Consider the following 22,495-nt stretch of genomic DNA (forward strand, 5'->3'; position numbering starts at 1 on the left):
CTAGAGAAAGCTACTACACTAGGGTATCAGACCATAAAGACATTCTTATAGCATAATTTGTAGTTTCCCCTTGGTGTTATCATGTAACTACACATTGCTTCATTGAAATACTCTCAGTCTTAGTCCTCCTTCAAGGGTAAGAAGGGCATTCATTCATTCAATGAGGCTCAAGTTCAAATAAAGCTATACATACACACGCAAACAAAAATTAAGTCATTCTCCTTCAAAATGCCCTTCCCTTGGAAAATACTGCCAATGTTCTGTGAAAAGACACAGGACATCTTGATCAACAAAAATGTTAATGATCAACACATTAATGATTAAGTAGAAAGCTCAGAAAGACAAAATTATATTTTTGCAAACAAAAGAGGAGTTTGTTTGTGAAGGGGACGACTTTAAAGAACTAGATTTAAAAGCCATGATGCGTACTTACAATAACAAAATTAAAACTACTTTCTGTTAATGTAAGAAAATCTAAACCATATAAAATCCTAACGAATAAAATACAACAAAACAAACAGTAAATGTGACTGTAACTTCTCACATTTTAAAACCAGTAGAATTCAGTATGGGGGCTTCTGAGCAAAGCTAACTCATGAAAGGTGGCACATTGTCAATACTGAAACTGAGCTCTACATTATTATTTATTAATAGAAGAGGAGAAAAAAATCACAGATGGTCAGTACCTCAATAAAAGTAAATCACAAGTTCCCACAAACATTCAAATTTCCCCTAGCAACCTGATTGTAATCATAAATATGTTTCTTACGAACTACTGTTCCTATTCATGCCCAATTCCTGTGTGAAGGCCTCAAAGTCTAAATCTAAGCCATCATCAAGTCCGCTATCAAGTTCTAAATAGCTTCTCTGCAACCTCTGAGCAGTTGAAATAGAGGTTGTCTTATCATTTGTTACAGCTGGTGTGAAAGTAGAAATAAATTTAGGAGGTGGCCGAGGTGAATCAGTCGTTCCACTTTCCAGCTGCAGCATTGAACTATTTTTCATAACTCCATCATCAAAGGAAGACACTGGTGCACTTGCAGAACTACATGATTGAGTGAGAGGTGTTTCAAACGAACTTAAGCTTTCTAGGAAGCTGTCCTCAGAGTGAGGTACATTTGAAGACTGTGACTGAAGAGCATCAAAAGTACTCAGAGAAGATAGGCCTATTTCAAAACTACCCAGCATGTTTTGACTAGTTACTGGTTCTAAATTTAATTCATTCGAAGGTTCAGAATTCACATTGTGAGTACCAGTTGAAGACAGCGAAGGTATGGAGTAAGAACTAATCAAGTCCATGCTAGACACACTTACGGCTGGCTTGTTTTCTGTTATGTTATTAGATATCACAGTGGAATTGCTAACTGATATGGAGTTCTCAACCCCTTGAAAGCCTGTTATGAGATGGAGTCCTGATTGCTCCCCATTTAAACTAGATGTATTCAAACCACTCTGCAGCGGAACTGCAAAGTTCATATTATCACTTAAGTTTTTCAGCCGCTCATTGACAATATCATCCACAACCTGAAGGCCAGCATCTTGGTCTCGCTTGCTGTCAGTGGAGAGATCAGGGTCCTCACTTCCGCAAATCATGTCATCACTGGAGTTCAAGAAAGGCATATCCTCATCAGAAAGCTTTGTCAGCAACACCTTGTCCGGATCAACTGGTTTAACCATCAGTGATAGAGATGAGATATCTTCAGAGGATACTCCTGAACCTGGAACTGTCAATTTAAAATGTTCATTTTCCAAGTGAAACAAAAGGCAGAAATAAATTTGGAACATAAGAGAATAACTAACACACCTTCATGATTCAAATTTAATCTTATGTCAACAGCTTCACTGAGATTCCTGGATTTCTTTTCTGGAGGGGTGTCTGTATCACTGTAGCTTTTTTGTTTTAAGTTGGCAGACACCAATTCCATTCTCTTGAGTAAATGTTCCTCATTCACACGGTATACCCCACAGCTTACTCCAAGTAACCCAGAAACAGTTTTTTTATTTATCTGCAAACCAACATACAAAAATTAATGACCAAAAAAAAAAAAAAAAAACCATAAATTATAACCTTGGGACATACCTCTATGTGGTCCTTTTTGTCACCATGCATCATAGCTGGTTGAAATAATTCTGTGGCCAAAGATTGGAGTGTGTCTGCTAGGGAGCCAAGCTCCATCAACAACCACTGAACTCTATTTGAGGTGGAGCGGCGATGTAGGTCTTCAGACAAACTCTTGACTGGAATAGTAGGTTTGTCCAGAGAGTCCGCATTCACAGGTTTCCCTGATCCATTTTTATTGACTTCAATAATCTCTGCATTGTTGTCTTTCTCGATTCTCTTCTCATCTTCAGCCATGAGTCTTAATAGTAAAAGATCCCACAAAGAGGAGTAGCGGGCAATTAAAGGGCCAGCTACTTCAATAATTTCCGAAACATCACAAGCTTGAAGTGCCTGTAAAATACGTGATATTGAGTGACAAGAGTTGGACGAAATCGTATCACAGAAAAAGGGGGAAAAAAGGAAAAGATATTTACCAGCTTTAATTTACGCTTGCGCACCTCTGCCCGCTCTTTTTCTAACTGACTAGAACTCTGGCTTCTTTTCTTTCCCTTGGCTACATTAGATTTAGATATGGAGGCTTTGGCCTCTGCTTCTCCAGATGTCTCTATTTTTTTAAAGGCAAACGGAATGAATACTCTACGAATACATATCTCATTTTATATTGATATTCTAGATGTGCAGTACGCATACCTTCATTTGTAGCACCTCCAGGTGTTGAGGCAAATAGTTGCTTTTTAAATTCTTCAAAACATCCATGGTCTGGATGTTGCTGGAAATGTTTTTCCATTCGGCCAAGGCCAAGATACAATTTTTGACAAGTGGGACAGCTAAAGCGTGATATTTTCTTTTTCACTTTGCAAAACAATAAACAATGATAATCAGAAATTTTTAAAACTTGTTAAAACTACAAAATTAATTTAGATAATATAAGTAATACCTGGTAAAAGTTCAACTTCAACCTCCTTCTGGGGAGGTGTCTCAACTGGCTGTTCTGGGTTACTGTAGTCTGAGTAGCCACCATCAGAATCATTTCCATCTCGCTCTTTAAAATCTGTGTAGTGCAAGCGTTTGAAATCTTTCATCATGTGCTTAGGGGGGCGGATTACGCGACCAGATCTTGTTCTAGACCCGGAAGCTTTCTTCTTGTCAATCTAATTAAACAATAGTTTAGTAAAAAAGATGGCAAAGGAAGATGTATAGTGCACAAAAGCAAAGTAAATATACACACCTTAGGTGCCTCCTCTGCAGGTGTACTATCATCTTTTGATTCAACTTCCTTTCCATTGTCAGCTACTTGTAAGGTAGCAGGATCTTCAGATACGAAGCCTCTTTCTGCTTTCAGTGAGCTCCTATCAGTGCCTGGTTGCTTTGAACGCTTGCTCCTAACAGGTCGACCACGCCTACCCTTGACGCGACTAGAACTTTTAGCTGACATGCTACCAGGGCCTCCGGTAGGAGATGAGGGTTGCTGGAGATCAACATCCTCAGGGTATACTACCCTATAGCAACATGAAAAAAAGAAAAAGAAGAAAAAATTATTATTCTATTACAGATTACCTCAGGCAGAATGCAATTATTACAGTATTACAATAAGTGTACCTGTACACAATTCGAGTCTTTGTTTGTTCATCAAACAGGACATTTTTGGTCTCAGTGGAATTTGAACTAAGGTGCTTTTGCTGCAATACAGTGGCAATTTGACGAAGTTGGGCCTGACTCAGAGCTTGCATGCTGAAAGAATAAACATGGCAATTGAATGAATTGTGAACTATGACAGATTGGAACTGCATGTACACAGAAATGACAAATCTTTTACCTATGAAATGTCTGTCCTTGCTGAACTAGCTGGATAGGATTTTCACTTGATCCTAAAGGCTTTGTTGAATTAGAATTGGATGAAGGTGTTCTATTATTTAGTAAAAGAGACTTTGAACTGGATGCGGTCCCCAAGTTTGGTTGAGTTGTGATTGGTGCAACAGAAGCCATTGCTGGTGTGTGTACAGATGAAGTGGCTGTCACAGCTGGACTTATTACATTGGTAGATAAGTGTTGTTTTTTTAATGCTGTTATAGTCTTTACACCTGAGTTTGACATTCCTTTTGGTGCTGGTAAAAGAGTTGGCAACCTGAAACAGCAAAACAAATTTTTAATTTTATTTTTTTAAATTATTGAAACTGCCAGGTAAGTATGTAGCAGGAAAATGGGTGTAAACTTACTTATCTATTCTAGGTGCAATATTCCTGTTATTGCTTAAGAGTGCTACAGCTGCTGTGTTTTGAACATTCAAGAGTGCTGCAGAACTGGCGAGCTGTGAGTGCTGTTGGTTTACTGTAAGAGATTGTTGTGGTACAAGGGTGGTGAAGGGAGTTGAAGCACCTGAGGATATTACATTATTACGGTTGGTCACAATTTGATAAAACTTATTAGCAGTTGTAGAAGACAGATCACTTGATGATACAATGGGAGTTTGAGATTGCACTGAAGTTTCAGTTGGAATGGCAAGTGTGACTGAGATAGGTACAGATGAATTAGAAGCTGGAAGTATTATTTGCTTTGATAATGCTTCCAATGTGGAAATTGGTACTTGTATTGCATTTGAGTCATTGTTCAAAGTAACAGACGCAGTCAATCCAATGGACTCTGCAGGAATAGTTTGTGAGGACTGAAGAATATTCTGCTTCAAGTTGGCCTCTTTTAACTCTTCTTCAATGTCTAGGCCAGTCTTCGCGGAGCTATCTGGCTCCAAAATGTGATAATCCGTTCCCATGACTGTATCATTCTGATCTTTAAGTTTGACAGCGTAAGTCACTGTCCCATCAAGATCATACTGTTGCACAAGGGATAAAGAATGATTCAAACCATCGGATAGATATGAGGAAAGTGACGCTGGAAGAATCTGCAATGCTTCTGTGGTTTCGACAATATTGCCATCCGTGTCGATGATCCTCCCTTCAGACGTAACATTAGAACAAGCCACTCCTTGCAAAAGACCACCATTATTCAATGCAATCGAGCCATTGGTACCTCCTTGCTCTACGGCCAAGTGGTTTCCTTTGATGTCTTCGACCAACGTGCCATTGCTCAGCGACTCTGGGAAACTGTCGTTGGTGAATTGCAGGCCAAGTGATTGAGCCTCAGCGAGTGAAATCTTGATGGTGTGCGTCTGGCCGCCTTCTCCTTGGTAGATGGCCACAACTTCATTGTCATTGTTGACACCCGACACGGCCAGTGCATCCAGGCTAACCTCTTCGGCCGACTCGTCCTGGGTGGCGTCGTCGTCCTGGATGCCCGCCGCGCCCTGGAGGGCTTGCTGCAGCAGGTCCACCGGGATGTCGCCGGCATTCCCTTGGGGGTCGCCTTGCAGCAGAACCGGCAGCGACTGCGGGTCCACCAGAAGCACCCGAGTGGCTTCCGAGCACTCGTTGCTCGCGCTCGCTGCCATTCCGAATCCGGTTGCTTTTAAGTGAGCATGGCAGCACCGGACGGCCTGAGAAAACGCAAGACACTCGTCTCGGCAACCAGAATAGCTTTGGCTCTCTTGTAGCACATTCTAAGAGAATGCAGCAGACGCCAAAATGACACAAATCTCGAGCAAAGACAAACTTGATCACAAACCCAAAACAGAAAACAAAAGCAGCTGTCGATTGCCAACCAGCTATAAGCAGGAGATCTGCGAACAGACGACTAACTGTCAATAATGTCCTGCCAAATTTAAAGGGAAGGATTACATATCCTTTTTGGATAAGCACTGTGACAACAACATATAATTTTCAACTTTATAAAAAAAAATGTGGCGAAATATTAGTTTTAGCGTTGCAATTTTTCTAATGTGACAAAAACTACGTTCCTAAGGTACAGATTTATGTCGTTATGTTGGTAGTGGCAACGCGCGTAAATTTCATTCAGAACGCTGATGTTTCTTTGGGACAGTGAGAAGTTTAGAGAATATAGACAAACAGAGGCGTCTATCGAAGTAGACAATATGCAGGAATACTTTTTGGACGTTTAGATCCAGCGACGTTCAAGCTTTTGAAAATTCCTGTGCAGTAAAAACAGGAGAATGCTTCTGGGTCCCGGTGGTCCCGGCCAGCAGACAAGACTGACACTTTCAAGGCGGCGGTGTTGATTTGTTGGCCGCCATTTGCGGGTTGTTTACAACTTAATTTTTTTTCAAAATGGTTAAAAATCCAATCAAAGTATACGGGCGCATAAAACCAGTGCTAAACAAAAATCAGGCAGAGGTAAGTTAGTAATAATTCCAATCTAAATTTGCCTGCCAGAAATTTTTTTGAAAATTAATCAAGGGACAAACCTTTTATTGATTCTAGGAATATGAAATTAATGAAACAGCAGAAGATTTCGAAACGCTCACTTTCAATCTCAAGCCACATGGCATTTCCAGTACAAAACCAGAAACTGTTGTATATAGGTACTACTTGAAACTAATGAGGTAACATTGCTGAATTTCTGCAGACTTATATGATAATCCTCTATTTTCAGATTTCAAAAAGTATTTCATACATCGAGCCAGGAAGAAGTTTTCAACATAGTCGCTAAACCAGTGGTGGACAGGTGATTCGGTTGGTTCACTTCAAGGAACAAAACAATACATTGCACTGAAACATCAATTTGTCCTGTTACAGCGTGCTTGAAGGCTACAATGGTACCATCTTTGCGTACGGACAAGTAAGTACTCAGTAGGGCGAGTCCAGGCACACGCCACGCCAGGCGCGGATGCAGAATTTTGCTAAGGAGGGGGAAAGGATTGCTTTTTGCCGACGTTCAGGGGCAAAGCAGAGCGTTTTGCCTAGCTTTCAGGATAGTTACCCTCACTACCCCCGCCCTGGATCCGCACCTGTGGCACACGCGCGGTTGACCGTGCATTTCTGCAGACAGGTAGCGGCAAAACGTACAGCATGACGGGCGGCCTCTCCTGCTACGAAGATCGAGGCATCATTCCCCGAACGATCCAACACATCTTTCGGCATTTCCTGGACGTGAGGCACCGTCCTGGCTGACTGCCGTCCGCGCCCCTGCAGACTGACTCCGAGAGTCCCTTTCGTCGCTCCGTCTCTCTCGCATTCAAGGGGCGTCTCGAATAGGTGCGAGAGAGACGGAGCGACGAAAACGACTCTCGGAATCAGTCTGCAGCGCGACTGAACACTGACACGGCACGCCTTGCAGGTGGGCGTGACGCACAGCACCTACATCTCCTACCTGGAGATCTACAACGAGACTGGCTACGACCTCCTCAACACCAAGGTGTCCAAGCTGGACGAGCTGCCGTGAGTCGACTCGTTGCTCAAGCGCGTGGGGCGGGGGGAGCGAGTGAGCAGCCCATTTGGGAGCACCTCTCTCTCTCACACTCATGGGCTTGCATGGCCCTTCCCCTCCTCGGCGCACCAAGCTCTCGTAGGTTTGGGAGTAGCGAGTAACGCTCCGCGCGTCGACGGGATCCCCAGGAGGGTGCTGCTGATGGAGGACAACAGCGGCACCATGAACCTGCGCAACCTGAGCATGCACGCGGTGTCCAGCGAGGAGGAGGCCCTCAACTTCCTGTTCCTGGGCGACACCAATAGGTGAAGCATGTAAGCCAGCCGTCCTGCGCGGGCCGCAGGCCTGAGTCTCCAGACTCCGCGTCTCCCTGCGACCTGCGACCTGCGACGCAAGTCCAAGCGCCTGGCGCCTGCGGTGCTCGGGGTAGGCTGAGCCGCTCGGCTCGGCAGCGCGGCGCGTGGCCTACCCCGCGCACGGCAGGCGCTAGAGTGCCGGGCGTCCGGGCGCTGCCTGCCGCAGGATGATCTCGGAGACGCCGATGAACCCCTGCTCGTCGCGCTCGCACTGCGTGTTCACGGTGCACGTGGTGACGCGCAGCGCCAGCAGCTCCACCATCCGCCGCTCCAAGCTGCACCTCATCGACCTGGCGGGGTAGGCGAGACTGGGCGAGAGTGGGCCTCAAGACCGGTGGAGGCGGTCAAACTCCCGGACGGGTTTTGAGCTCCAGATCCACCAAATGGGACTCAAACCGAACGTGTGACCCCACCAATGGATTGCTCTTCGGACGAGGAATCCATTTGTGGGGGTTTACACGTTCGATTCAAGTCCTGTTCAGCGACTCTGGAGCTCCAAACGCGTTTACAGTTTTGGCCGCATCCACCGGTCTTCTGGTCTACTGTGCGCTGCAGACTCATTACGAGAGTGGTTTTCGTCGCTCTGCCTCGCTTGCACCCAGACAGAGCGTTCCGTATGGAAAGAGAGACAGAGCGACGAAAGCTACTCTCGGATCAGTCTGCGGCTGTGACTGCCGCTCTTCCATCACCCGCGACCCTCTGACCCCCGCGGCGCCCTGTGCCTCCTGGTCGGCAGGTCGGAGCGCGTGCACAAGACGGGCATCGACGGCAACCTGCTGACGGAGGCGCGCTACATCAACCTGTCGCTGCACTACCTGGAGCAGGTGATCGTGGCGCTGGCGGATAGCCGGCGCACCCACGTGCCGTACCGCAACTCGATGATGACCACCGTGCTGCGCGACTCGCTGGGCGGCAACTGCATGACGGCCATGCTCGCCACGCTGTCCTCGCACAAGAACAACATCGACGTGAGTCGGCGGTCGTCGCGCCCAAAATGGCGAGGCCGCGGGTTCGACTCCCCGCCCTGCAGACTGACTCCTCCGAACCCTGCCTTCGTCGCTGTCTCTCTCGCACTCCCGTAAGGATGTGGCAGAGACAGAGTGACGGCGCGGTGCGGTAGGAATCGGCCTTAGCTACACTCCTCGCGAACTACGTGTGGTTGCAGGAAACCCTGTCCACGTGCCGGTTCGCGCAGCGCGTGGCCCTGGTGCGCAACGAGGCGCTGCTCAACGAGGAGAAGGACCCGCAGCAAGAGATCTCCCTGCTGCGCGCCGACGTCCGCCGCCTCAAGCAACAGATAGCCCTGCTCACCGCGTCCGCCGGCGCACAGGTCAGGGCCGCACAGTGGGCCAGAAGATCGGCGCCGGCGGCTGAAACCTCGACACATTTTGAGCTTCAAAGTCGTTAAACAGGACTCGAATAGAACGGGTGAACCCACCAAAGGATTCCTCGTTCGGAGAGCAATCCATCGGTGGGGTCACACGTTCGGTTCGAGTTCCATTCAGCGACTTCTGTAGCTCAAACCGCGTCCGGGATTTTCACCGCCTCCACCGGTCTTCTGGCCCTCTGTGGTCCGCCTCCCTGTGACGACGTTGCGAATGGTGCTTGCGTGCGGTGTGACTAACGTGGAGGTGCACACGCAGCCCGACGACGAGCTGACGGAGGCCGAGGTGGCGGAGTGCCGCGCCTGGGTGCAGGAGTACCTGCGGCGCGACGCCGGGGTGGCCGAGGTGGCCGGTGCCGCCGCGGCGCTCGAGGACGGCGTCGTGGCGCAGCAGGCGGTGCCGTCCGACCCGCGTAAGGTGCGCCTCTGCTTCGCCATGCTCCGCGACGCCCTCTGCGGGCGCGACGGTGAGGCCCCGGCCACGCCCACGGAGCCCAAGAAGCAGGAGCTGCCGTCCAAAGTGGCGACGCAGGTGGAGCACTTCCGGGAGATCATCCGGCAGCGCGACAGCGAGATCTGTAACCTTTTGGCCGGCGAGGGGGAAGGCCCAGGGGAAGGCCGGCAGGGCGCCTCGCGGGGAGGGGACGGCGAGGTGGACGCGGGGAAGGGGGACGGCGGCAGGGCCGAGGCCACGTCGGCCGCCTCGCTGCGGGGGTTTTACGTGCAGCTGTAAGCCCGGCCGTGGGCCTGTTCCTGGCCGTGCTCATCGTTGCCTTCTACACCGCGTTCGTCGGCGTGCTGGCCGTCGTGTTCCTGCCCCGTTAGAGCAATACACCGCGACACGCCGCGATGTGCCACGCCCAGGCCACGCCCAGGCCACGCCCTGGCCACGCCCCTCTCGGCGACTCGGCACAGACACGCGCGTCGGGCCGTCGGGGTGCCCCCATGCCGCCCTCGCCCTCTTGAACCTTTGCCAGGCCAGAAGCTGGCGCAAGTTTGGATTGTAAAGTTGAGGCAATAAAATCATTCCTAGTCTGACGGCTGTTCTTCTTTTCAACTTGCGGGCCCCCGAGCCTGACGGCCCCCTCCCGACGCGCGTGTCCTCGGCCTGAGGCCCTGAGAGGGGCAGTAGCGGGAGTAGCCCAGCGCTGATTCCGCACAGCCTTCGTCGCTCCATCTCTCTCACACCCACACGGGATGCCCCGTTAGTGCGAGAGAGACAACGAAGAGAGCCCTGTTCGGTGTCGCTCTGCTACGGAGGCGTCCACACAATGCACCTCTAAGGCATGCTAGCAGTACACTGTCAGAAATTCTACAGTTATTTTACGTAGGCTCGATAATACGATGACGCCCACACATACTCCACTTTACAACAGCTCAGAGATCAGGTACACTTGCACATTTGCCGTGGCCCCTTAACGAACCTACCAGCCATTTTGATCAACTTGCTGAGAAAAGAGAAGCAGCGTGCGCACGCCACCCCAGGCAGCCCCACCCCCAGCCCCGCGGACCAGCAAGACGCCGAGGCCGACGACGTGCCTGCCGGCCAGGCGGTGCAGCAGCAATTCCCGGCGCTGCCCGTGCCCGCCACCGAGTACGAGCCCGTCATCCGCCGCCTCATCGGTATGCGCGTGAGAGCGACGCGTCAGGCCGGCAGACTGATTCCGAGTCGTTTTCGTCGCTCTGTCCCTCTCGCACTCATGGGGCGTCCCGTATAGGTGCGAGAGAGACAGAGCGACGAAAACGACTCTCGGAATCAGTCTCCAGGCCCCTGCCCAAAACACTGCGTCGCGACTTTTCGTAATGCCCCGCTGCGTGTTCAGGGCAGAACTTCACGCTGGCCGAGCGTGAGGCGTTCAAGATCTTCGCTGCGGACCGGAAGAACAGGATCGAGGTGGAGATGACCAAGACGGCGCTCAGGGCCAAGTTCGAGGAGGCGCGAGTGTCCGCCGAGAGGATCAAGTTGACGAGGAAGCGGATGGGTGTGTGGCCGGCGCTCGCCGTGGGCGTGGCCAAGGAGTGGCCAAGGCGTGGCGTGGCGAGCGCCCAGCAGACTCGTGGAAGTCCCTCGAGTACCAGTGTTGTCGCTCTTGTCTGCAGTTAGCCTGCACAACGAGATGAAGCTGTTGAGCGACTCGGAGCCGGCGCAGCGGGCCAAGAAGGCGGCCCTGCAGGAGGAGCTGGCCGGCGAACAGGCCAGCTACAGGAAAACTCTGATGGACCTGCAGGTCTGCCAAAGCGTGTGCGGACTCACTCCGAAGGGCGTTTCGTCAGTCTCTTTCGCGCCTATTTGGAGTGAGAGAGACAAGTGGAAAGCGCTCCTCGGAATCGCTCTGCTCGTTCCACGTCTGTTGCGAAGTTTGATCTGAAATAATCTACTCCCTCTCCCTTCGCGTAGCTTCTGAAGGTGGAGACGGGTCACCAGAAGCACGCCGTGGAACAGGCCAAGCTGCGACTGCTGCGGAAGTTCCAGGACTGGTGGGCCGCGCAGATGTCCTGCTGCAGTCCCGTTACCGTGACCGTACCCTCCCCCAACCCAGAGACCCCTTGCCCCACCCCGGCCCGCCCCCACTCCAGCCAGGGCCCACGCCCTGATCCACAGCAAGTCCAGGTTTGCATTCCCGCAGGCCCAGTCGGCTCCTGCCTGATAGGCAACCCAACTTGCACCCATGTGTCTGCGGTTCTCCTGGGACTTCCCTGCGGTGCTTGGCGTGAGGTAGGCAACCCGTCAGCCGCTCTGCCGCCGCCTAAAGGGCTGCTTGCCACTGCTTGCCTACAGGGCACTCAGGGACTGCAGTTGCGGCCGTGGTCGGCGGGCCAGGCCGGCACCAACGCGTGCCCGTGCATCACGGAGCCCACGGCTCCGCCGTCCCTCGCCGCTCTGGGCCTCGCCGAGGTCCAGGCCGAGCCGTGCTTCCCAGCCACGCTCACGCCCCCGGCCGTCCCCGTCACCACCCTCTGGACGCGGCCCCTGCCCGTGGCGCTGCCACTGCCGCCGCGGCCCGAGCCCACGTGTCTGCCCTGCCCCGCCGCCATCGTCTGCGACCAGGACCAGGCCGAAGACGACCAGCACCGCACCGAGGACGACGACGAGGCCATCGACGTCGGCAAGGACGCGTCCGTCGCCACTGCCACGGCCTCCCCCGTCACCAAGAACGAAGCGGAGCAAGCACCGGCCGCGGACCAGGCCAAGTCCAAGGACGACGAGGACTACATTCGGAACAGTATAGCCCTCACAGGGGAACCCGAAGTTGACCGGGAAATAATAGAATTCTACAAGGCTAGAAATCGGATTTGTCAGCCGTAGCTTGATCGTAGGAGTTGTAAGGGGAAATCAGCAGATAAAAGTTTAATTAACACCAATTTATTTTAAACAATATACATTTAAAACAGTGACTAGAGGAAACAGCATTAGAGACAGGATTTCATACGAACATTTTATATCCACATAAACAAATTGTTTAAATAAAATTTCCAATCAAGTTCCTTAGATCTATCAACATTTACAGGTACTTGATGTTGAACAAGTAATGAATATAAAATTTGAAAATTAAACCAAATTGCAGTTTAATGGGGTCTCATCTAGGGGGTCGCCTGCCATTTCAACCTCGAGAGATAATACTTGGAGATCTGACCGGAGGAGCAGGAAATGGCGCTGGTTAACGAGGCCTCGGGTGAACAAACGGACCGGAACCATTTCCTTTACCGAAACTGCCAACTTAGCTTCTGTCACATCGACAAAACCTTCAACACCTGCAAGCAAAAAAAAATTTTTTTTCATTAGAATGTTATTTTATGTCTGACGAAAAACCTTTGGTGTAGAACTTACCTTTGTACTGAACAACTCTTAAATGCCTTTCATTCTCAATAAAAGCCAGTAAAGTTTGACCATTGCGACCTGGAGCTGTCAGTTCCATGACACTAAGAGAGTGTGCATTTTCAACCTGAACCCTTGCCAGTGACTGACCAGTTGCTACATCTTCATACACCTGTAATAAATTTGTGTTGGTCATATTGAAAATGAACAGCTGGAAATATCAACCACATCAGAACTTACCACAAGCAAGTCAGAGCCCTCAGCAGACACTGCGACTAGCTTACGGCCATCAGCAATTTTCATGGCCACAACATTGCCCCTGCTCCATGCCGGCAAATTGCTATTAGCAGAACGAGAAACCTGTGTCGCATTGAATCCTGGGCCTTCTAACACTGTCACTGACTTGCCATCAGTAACTGACAAACCAAGACCAGCGGAGCGTGGTAAAAATTGAGAACGACCTGAAAAATGAAGAATTAATTGGTTGAGCCTAAAAAAATGGAGAGAAAGTACCTATCAATACTACAAGCCCAGCAGACTGAAGTATTGATGGTCACTTCTTTTCCCACTGAGAATATAAGAAGCCTCTTAATCTCAAAACTTACTACTTTCAGGAATGCTGCTGTTGCTGACTAACTTAACATCTCCATCTTCCAAAGACCAAGTATGTACTCCGGAGCGGCCAAGAAGGTGCAAGCGACCAGCTTCTTGGTCAACACTAACATCATGCCAGGGGTCCATAGTATAGACATTCTGAGAGGAAAAATCGATCATGGTACCTTATGCAATGCAAGGTTCATACACAAATGAAACATACTGACCCGCAGTTTAACTGATGGCTCAAACCGCCAAACATTGCCACCTTGGTAGGGGCAATTGTGTTCTTGTGCAGCTGACGTAATAAGGTAAGTGGCTTCTGGGTTTCGTAGAGTGGCCCATTTTTCAACACTACCTATATTCTGCACAGCTTCATCAAGGAGGTCCCAAGCAGTTCTCTGCCTATTCCAACGGTACATAGCCCCAGAACATAGGTCAGTATAGCTCACAGCCAGAAATTGTTCATTCAAAGCCTAAAAGGAAAAGAAAACAACCTTTTAGGAATGAGAATTCGAGAGGTACAGGAAGTCTAAATTTAAATCCTACCTCAAAGGCATGCATGCTGGCGATTTTCTTGCTTGACTGTATCGCTTGCACAACTTCTAACTGCTGGAACAAGAAAGGCTGCGCCCTAGCCTTGGCCAACAGAGCATCAGTATCTCGGCAAAGCTGTACCCATTCATCCTGCAAAGGGGAGACAACATTTAAAAAAACTAAAGCCCTTCTGCCTCACTTTAGTCAAATAAATAAGTATAATACCTTAATAGCAGCTTGTGTTTTCCTATTAAACTCCCTGGTTTCGCGAATAAATTCAGGGAAATTATTCACATTTTGTCCGCCCAATAAACCATGTCCTCCGACGCGTTCCATGAACCTCACTTGGCCCTGAAAATTCAGTTGGTTAAGTGATCGACTCCCTGTACCCAAAGCGATGGTGCAAAAAAGAAATACCTTCACATCCCATGATCCAGTTATCAACTGAGGTTGAGTAGATCTTGTAAGGAATGCACGTTCATTCCATTGAGTGACATCCAAGCCAGATATGAGGCTCGAAACCCTCATGTCACCACCAACAACAACATTTGTGAATTTCAATGGACCTACAAAAGCAAGCATGTGAAAAGTTTGCAATCCAATAATAATAAAAATAATAATAATAATAATAATAAAAATAATAAAAATAATAATAATAATAATAATAATACATGAGACAAACACTTACCATTTACAGCTTCATTATCCTCTAGAGTGACCACATTTGTAATATCCCTACCACTGATGTACCCTTTGATGAGAACATCATTCCTCACTGTCAAGCCACTGAGGAATGTCTTAGAACCCGAAACAATTTGATTTCCTGTAGACTGGAACACCAAAATAGTTGTCAAAGGCAAGCCAATTTAAGAATTTATGTTCAACAAGAAGACCCACATAACATACCATTAAAGTGTTGTCATACTCTGATTGAAGCAATCTTCCATTCACAAGTCCATCCACTTTCACATTATGACGCATTGCAGCAGTAAGTATGCGCACATTTGAAGGAATCTTCTGAGGATCCTTGAGGGTAATTACTTTTGAAAGGTCCAGTGCATTGATGACTGACAGAGATAAGTCTGAGTTAGAGCTCATGGATGCAAATGTCTTAAAACCTGTAATTCAAATAAAAAACGACATAAAAATTGGTAAATATTGGTGCAACACATATTGTTACTACTTAGAATAAAATTATGACTTGCCCAAGATGTCAGTTGGTTTGTTCAGGTAGATAGCATTGTCCACCCATTCTTTTATCAAACATCCATCTAGTTCCAGGGCAATCAAATTTTCTGTGAGTGACACACCAGCTGGTGCTGATAGGTCATTGGCAATTGTAATGCTCCCATTAATTACCACTGGTTTATCATCATTGATAAGAACCACATCCTGAACCATCTCTCTTAAAAGAAGATTGTTAACCAAACCAGTCACATCCACAACAGTGAAAGCCACCTGTAAGAAGGAAGTGTTGAAGAAATCTCAATAGTTAAGATGAAACCTGGAAACACTGATAGAGGCTAGTACCCTGTTCACAAATAACTTGATTCCTGGGATGCGAGAAGGTTCATCTTTCATCACAGTTGACTTGAAAAATTGTTCCAAATGCACTCCATTTACTGAGTTCATGACATACAAGTCATCCACAGCCACTCCTTCCAAAAAGTGAGCATTTCCTGAAAAAATTCAAAATCAAAACCATTTATTAATAATTTTAATCTGACGAACTTGAAAACTTACAAGTAAAAAATTTAAATTTACCTAAGAGTTCATGACGGTCTCCACCTAAATACTTATACCTATTGAGGAACGCTAACACTGGAATACCGTTCAGAAGTCCTGAGACATTAACGTTTCCAGCATACACACCACCTAGCACTCTTAGAGATCCTAGAAAATTAAAGGGCAAGTAAGATACGGAGTCACATTTATTGATATGACAAGCATAAAAGATAATCACCTAGAATAGAAGCCGACGAAGATTTAGTGATGATCTTTGACGGTTCAAAACCATTTAGATTATTGGTCACAATGCTTCCCTCTACGGTGAAGCCAGCATCAAATCTCTTAATACCTGAAAAAGAAGGAGGTATAAGCAAAACGCACAACTAAGCATTAGCCAGAGAATGTTTAATAGATTACCAGAAATAGTGACTGGCTGAAGATCATTCCTTAGCACTGCATCTTCAATCATATAAGCCAGATTGAAGCGATTCACAGGACCACGTACATCCAGAGAACCAACTGACAAGGAGTCCTGTTGAAAACAAAATTGGGACTTGTAAAATTGAGATCAAAGAAATGGATGAGGAGAATGAGAATGCTGACCTCAAAGAAGAGAGATCCTGAGAAAGTGTTGCCACCAGTAAGCTTCACAGCATTCTGAGCAATCTTGGCTAGATTAAGGAAGTTCACACCACTAGTAGTACGGATATTTCCTTCAATGAAAAGCTCTGAAAAAAGGGAGAGGACAAGGAATAAATCATTAAATACAACCAAAGGACAGAAACAATTAGGATAAGTAGAAGTGTCTTACCATCGACAGCAAAGCCACCAGAGAGTAACAACTTTTCTAGATCTTCATAGCTAGAGAAATTTGGCAGGACACGTTTCTTGAAATTCTGAAGAGGTACATTGTTTAGAGCTGAGATATTGACGTGACTTTTAACATTCATATTGCCAAAAGAAATGTTGCCAGAGATGGTTTGGGGACGAGATCGACTCACACGACGGGTCTCAAAATCAACAAGGTTCCAGTTGCAGACCTAGAGCGAATAGAGAAGTGAGCACTATTGACCAAATTGGCTTTAAATGATTGAGGAAGAGAACTCACCTTTCCATTAATCACAACATTTCCTGCAACTTTCATGAAATTGACATTGACAGGGCCCTGAATTACACAGTTATCTACAGAGCACACACCATCTGACAAAAGGCTTGACGCTGTGCTTGCAACGTGAGTATTCAGTTGCTCTGTTATAAGCAACCTAGATGCAAATAGTTTAGATGGGTCTATGAAGTTCAAATGAGTATTTGTGTCCTGAAACCAATCATGAAAGTGGATATCAAAATTTGTTGGCCCTGATCAGATGCAGAAAAATTGCAGAAATAATTTCTTACTTGAGTGCCTGTGAGGCGAACTGCCTCAGCATTTAAGTCCACAACATTAACATCATCCCATACACCAGTCAGCTGAATATTTCCAAAGACAGCATGTTGAATAGATTTTTCACCTGAAAACGTGTTCAACAGAATAAAATTTTTGTAAACTTTACCCAATTACTACCGAAGAAATATTACCATGAAATTCTTGAGATTGATCCAGCCGAGCTATATCAGATACTTTCTTTCCATTAACAAATCCTGAGGAAATAGTTATTCCCAAGCCATCTACCTTTAAACTGCCTGTGACAATTTTCTTCCCACTTATCAGAACAGTGTCGTTCGCAGAAGAAGGCAGTACAACAACATTTAAGATGTCATCTTTAAAGACACGTCCATCCAGGAGGCCTGTGATCTACAAAAGAGGTCCCTTCCAGTTAGGAGTCATCTTTGCCACCAATACAGGTACAAATTGTACGACGCGATCACTTGCCATACCTGAATGGGCCCAAGAACTTCAAGATTTTTAAAGAGAACATTTGAAGATACCACAGAACCTTCATTGATAAGGGGACTCTGTGAATTCATTTGATTCAGACGAATTCCATTAACAGCCCAATCAACCTGCAGAGAATAGGAACATGTTTAAATTCCCTGAAGCAAGCAGTACAATTTAAACTCTCCAAAAATCTTACCTTTACATCACCCTTTATATCAGCTTCTGAAAGGGTCAACTCTCCATCAAGGTGTTGATTAGTACGGAGAGTAACAAATGAATTAACAGGCACTCTATCAACAGTATTGGAGACATCCAAAGAGCCAACAAACAGTCCATTCTTCATGGTTTTCTTGGCAATGATGTGTTGACTTTCAGTCGTTTTCAGAACAAAGTCAGCAGGGAAGTCCAGACCATTTAATTGTCTGTTCTCAATTTGCTCTGACGTCAAGGTCTACAAAAAAAATAAAACAATTTCAATGACTTTGGAAACCATGACAGACAAAAACAAATCAGTTAAGCTTAACTATTTGAAAGTCTTACCCCTTGGATCTTGGTGTGGCCTTCAATAATAGTAGACTCATTCTTCCACACAAGCCTCTTGACTAAATCACTCCAAGAGAAGCCGTTAACTCTCTCAACTTGAACACTACCAGCAACACTAAGGCTATCCAAACGGGTCACATTTTGCAAATTGTTCTGTCCCGATACCATGGATTTCAGGTTGCGGGGACTCATTGCCACATTGTTGATGACATCAACAGTTAAATCTCCTTCAACTGTTACTTCATCAAAATGAACGACTCCTGAAACAAATAAAATAAAGTTAACAAAAGGGTAAAGTTGAAGACTCTTCAAAAAATCAAAAAGTTCCAATAATGACAAGACTGCTCACCTTGAAATGCCCTTCCTGGAATGAAAATTTCTTCAGACAAATCTATTCCACCAAAAGTCCCTGAAGATGGTAAATCGACGTTTTGCTCAACATTAAGGAATTGAGTTACTTCTAAATTTCCGTACAGCCTCACAGGTTTATTGGGTATGTTAAATACCAGATCATCCCTTTGAATATTATTTACAGTCACGAAATCTACATCAACTACTTTTACTTTGGACAATGTCTTGGTTCCACCAATTTTGTCCACTCTGTCAACTCTGAACAGATACAAAAGCTTATATAAAAACTGAAATTTCTAACGCAATTCAAGATAAGAAATTAACTGTAAACGTTACCTCACAATCTCTTTGAGCAGACTTGGGACTGGCTCCCCATTCAACACACTAACTGATAGAGAGTCAAACTCTGCATGGTTGGTGACCTCCACACCTCCAAGAAGAGCCTGGTAATCATCCAAATGCAATTCTCCATTCACAGGCACTGCTGCATCCTCCAATGAGCCTAATAAACTTTCTGTCGAATTACGCAAGAGGTTCAAAAGTTCCCTCAGTTCTTGTATTTTAACCAACTGATCTTCTGGTGTCCAATCTGAAAAATGTGTTTTGTTAGTACTTGCCTAAATTTAGAAAAAGATGACAAACTAAACAACAGTTGTTTAAGACATTTATATTAACAGAATAATAACTACCAGGTTCATTAATTGGAGGAAGTGTTCCAGTATTTTCAAGTTCAGGCGTCTCTACTTCCGATATGACCCAATCGGCTTTAATTATGTTAGGTTCATTCACGCTCAGTGTATCCAAAAGAAGTTTTTCAGTCCTATCCATTTCAAAAATCTGATTCATTAACTCATCCTGAAACAAAAAAAAACAAAACTTAGCTCTTTCCTCCAATTTCTTGATGCTGTAAAACATTGAATGTGGGACACAACTCACCTTTAATTTTGCTTGAGCGTCTTTCAAAATAAAGACCTCTGCCAGCAATGGATTCAGAACTGGTTGAAGTTGAGTGAAAATGCGGTACACCGAAGAAGCCTGCTTGCCCCTCGGTAGAAGTACTGACACCACCGATGAATCTCCTACTCGATATGCTACAGCTCCATACAATCGAGATTCGTCACCCCCAGCTATAAGGCAAGATGCTCCTATAATCATGAAAGATGAAAATTTTGAACCATTACAGTACTTTTAAGATACAAAAATCATTTCTGAAGCGTTCCATTAAATACTACCTTCCACAGGAAACTTAACTCCGCCAACAAAGCACGGAGGCTGGTTCTGCCATTTGAAAATACCGGAACTAGACCAAGTTAAAGTCACAACTTCCTTCATAACAGGAGCACTTTCAGAGTGCAGCACTTCAGCGAGTAAAATAACTTCATCTCGGAAGGTAGGAACAGGTAAAACTACCCAAGTTGAGACAAAACCAATACCTAAGAGTGAAACAAAACAGAAACACAGTTAACAATTTTGGAAAGTACAGAATTGGAATTTGGTACATAAACAACTCACCTTCAAGAGCCTTTGGAACAATCTCAATCCTTGTTGGACTCACAAAACGGTGCACTGTAGGACTCTCCCCACCAACAGCAAGATACATCTGAAGTGCCAGAACAGTGTTAAAGAAACAATGCAACAAGTTCATCAACAATAAATAGAAACGTACCTTATAGCTGACATGGAAGAAAACTGCATGTGCTACTCGAGGGCTATGCAAGTCCTTCCAAAATGGATCAAACCAACCATAAATGGAATGGTTGCCGATTCCACTTATTTCAGAGGGCAGGGGCCAAACGTAGCGATACAATTTAACAGCACTAGCTTGTGGCAGCGCTAATGCAAGATAAATTTCTTCACCCACAGCACCAACCTCTGCTGTTACAGCTTCCTCCTCAAGTGTTATAGACTGTGAGAGCCTTGTGCAAAACAGAAAGGTAAGACACTCTAATAATTCATTCAAAAACAGCCAGAAGAATTAAGAGACCTACTTGGGATCCAGATGAGCATCTAAACTGAAGTCATAAAGGTCAGCACTGGCCATGCAGGGTAAGATTTCTAGAGAAGACTCACAAGATGTTAAAATTAACAACTTCATCCTGTCTCTGACTTGGAACACCTTAAGATTTGATGCTTTCTTGTGAACAGGCCATGGTGGTCTTATATTGTCCTAAAATAACAGAAACAAAACACAATAATAACAATAATACAAAGAGAAACGTATGACTTGAATCAAAACTTCACTTACCAAGCCAGAAGCAGTGATACGATACCACATCAAGATTCCATCATCTGAATCGACTGAAAGAACAAGAATCGCATCAAGTGTCTTTGACACAGCATTCCAATGCTTAAAAAGACCAGCAGCCAAAGGTGTTCCGCTAAGAGCTGCAAAGATAAAATAGCTTATAGAAAATTGAGATAAAATCCCTGAAAAGGAAGAGATATGGCGACAACACTTAGCAACAAATTTTAAACAACACACTTACCAAATTTCTTTTGTACAAGTGAATAGGTGTGTCCAGACCCAACATCTGGGGAAACGAATGTGGCGGTGAGTAAAGTAAGTTCCTTTGACGAGCCAAGGCCCACCAAGTGTGTTGTACTGCCAACGACCAATGAATACCACTTGTTAACTCCAGCTCCATAGTTGAAAGCCTCATCCTTGATTAGAGCAGTAACTTGGAGCTCTGCAACAAAACACAAATGCATATAAACATCCAGCAAGAACACGTACAAAATGGAAACTCGAAAACGTCGGTCAGTAACCTGAGCAGCCCGTTTAGAGACAAGCAAAGCGCTTCAACAAAATTGACGATCACACCCAACCCTGACCTGAGAAAACGGTAACGATGCTGATCTTCCGTTGTTCACAAGGTATCACACAGACAGGCGACAATTCAAAACGTGCCGAAGGCTATGTATAACTTTCCTAGAGCCAACCACTCCGGCGAGGCGGAGAACGTTTGTTTACAAACTGTGCGGCACCGGTTGCTCGCGGGGATAGGGGAGGGGGAGACGAGCAGGGGGAGGGGGAAGGCGTCAAAAGGGGTCGGAAGACAGGCTTCCGAGAAAAGGCGGATGGGGATGCGGGTGGACAGGAATGCGAGAACTGGAGAACAGGGCGCGATCGGCAAGGCAAAAGCATGACAACCGTTCAGGTTTCACGCCGAGCGAAGCAGAAGATCGGTTTGTCGCTCTCGCTCTCTCTCTCTCTCTCTCTCTCTCTCTCTCTCTCTCTCTCTCTCTCACGCACCGCCCCATAAGCGCGACAGAGACGTGACTCTTCTGAAACGCTCGGCCTCGTGTTTGGCCTGCTCAAGGCACGGCGCGGCGGCACGCCACGACAAAATCGTCAGAATCAAACCAACAAAAACAAAAACTCACCGTCCCTAGCCGCCGAGTTGTCGTCGTCCCGCGTGGCGGGCGAGTACCAGGGCACCGCGGCGTCCGCAAGCACCGCGTCATTCGCGCCGACACCCACGCCTCGGGAAACGCGCCGGACGTCGGGGACGTCGGGGAGGTGCAGGATGTCGCTGCGCAAGGACTCGAGCAGCAACGGCAGCGGCACGGGCTGCACAGTCAAAACAAGTTGGACGACTTCGACGCCGTCGTGCGCTTGGACACCGCCAAAGGCCGCACCATTGACCGCATACTTACGTTGGATGCATCCTCGTGCGCGACCGCCAGACACGCGTACAGGACCACGAGGAACACGCCACACGCGCACGCCGACCGGCGCAGACCCATGTTGACGGAGCGGCTCCGGTCCATCTTCTGTCCCGCAGCTGCAGCGCCCGGACTCGCCTGGACTGGCGTTCGGGTCGCCCAGCTGGTTGACAGGTGGACCACCGGCGCTGCAGGTGGCGCCAAAGTCGCCAACGTCGCAGCCTCTGCTGGCCTCTGCAGACGACACAACAAAGCAGCAGACGGAATCTCCGACCCGATCGAACACGGCAGGCCTCAGCAGTTGAGA

The 22,495-nt window shown here is 46.8% G+C and overlaps 3 protein-coding genes across 4 annotated transcripts; 1 reads left to right on the plus strand and 2 right to left on the minus strand.

Annotated features, from left to right (window-relative positions):
* Window positions 1-333: 333 nt before the first annotated feature.
* On the minus strand, window positions 334-5,718 carry LOC117646741. Of its 2 annotated transcripts, none has more exons than XM_034388017.1 (10): window positions 4,279-5,718; window positions 3,879-4,187; window positions 3,662-3,793; window positions 3,291-3,561; window positions 3,000-3,213; window positions 2,753-2,914; window positions 2,536-2,666; window positions 2,081-2,452; window positions 1,805-2,006; window positions 334-1,718 (listed from the first exon to the last, which is right to left on the minus strand). In XM_034388017.1, the coding sequence occupies exons 1-10, from the start codon at window positions 5,502-5,504 to the stop codon at window positions 766-768; spliced, it is 3,972 nt and encodes a 1,323-aa protein (XP_034243908.1). In that variant the 5' UTR covers window positions 5,505-5,718; the 3' UTR covers window positions 334-765. The 2 variants fall into 2 exon arrangements, with proteins under 2 accessions (XP_034243908.1, XP_034243828.1); XM_034387937.1 differs by having other exon boundaries at window positions 334-1,724.
* Window positions 5,719-5,986: 268 nt separating this feature from the next.
* LOC117645011 (kinesin-like protein KIF6) lies at window positions 5,987-12,425 on the plus strand. Its single transcript, XM_034384924.1, has 16 exons — window positions 5,987-6,303; window positions 6,391-6,491; window positions 6,563-6,634; window positions 6,706-6,748; window positions 6,955-7,059; window positions 7,247-7,347; window positions 7,525-7,641; window positions 7,859-7,990; window positions 8,429-8,660; window positions 8,858-9,022; window positions 9,336-9,654; window positions 10,508-10,611; window positions 10,905-11,058; window positions 11,177-11,304; window positions 11,475-11,585; window positions 12,126-12,425. Exons 1-16 carry the CDS (start codon window positions 6,238-6,240, stop codon window positions 12,381-12,383), a joined length of 2,208 nt encoding a protein of 735 aa, XP_034240815.1. The 5' UTR covers window positions 5,987-6,237; the 3' UTR covers window positions 12,384-12,425.
* On the minus strand, window positions 12,425-22,350 carry LOC117646301. Its single transcript, XM_034387203.1, has 35 exons — window positions 22,180-22,350; window positions 21,907-22,093; window positions 21,009-21,209; window positions 20,768-20,907; window positions 20,511-20,689; window positions 20,189-20,438; window positions 20,035-20,122; window positions 19,755-19,955; window positions 19,459-19,667; window positions 19,212-19,377; window positions 18,859-19,111; window positions 18,521-18,780; window positions 18,169-18,431; window positions 17,825-18,079; window positions 17,628-17,753; window positions 17,328-17,544; window positions 17,148-17,260; window positions 16,861-17,067; window positions 16,564-16,792; window positions 16,356-16,480; window positions 16,170-16,284; window positions 15,988-16,101; window positions 15,789-15,917; window positions 15,555-15,703; window positions 15,230-15,482; window positions 14,931-15,142; window positions 14,713-14,854; window positions 14,442-14,590; window positions 14,250-14,375; window positions 14,037-14,174; window positions 13,715-13,963; window positions 13,499-13,646; window positions 13,134-13,354; window positions 12,906-13,065; window positions 12,425-12,829 (listed from the first exon to the last, which is right to left on the minus strand). Exons 1-35 carry the CDS (start codon window positions 22,291-22,293, stop codon window positions 12,627-12,629), a joined length of 6,291 nt encoding a protein of 2,096 aa, XP_034243094.1. The 5' UTR covers window positions 22,294-22,350; the 3' UTR covers window positions 12,425-12,626.
* Window positions 22,351-22,495: the final 145 nt, after the last annotated feature.

The sequence above is a fragment of the Thrips palmi genome, unplaced genomic scaffold (assembly GCF_012932325.1).
Source record: "Thrips palmi isolate BJ-2018 unplaced genomic scaffold, TpBJ-2018v1 HiC_scaffold_1, whole genome shotgun sequence".
NCBI lineage: Eukaryota > Metazoa > Arthropoda > Insecta > Thysanoptera > Thripidae > Thrips > Thrips palmi.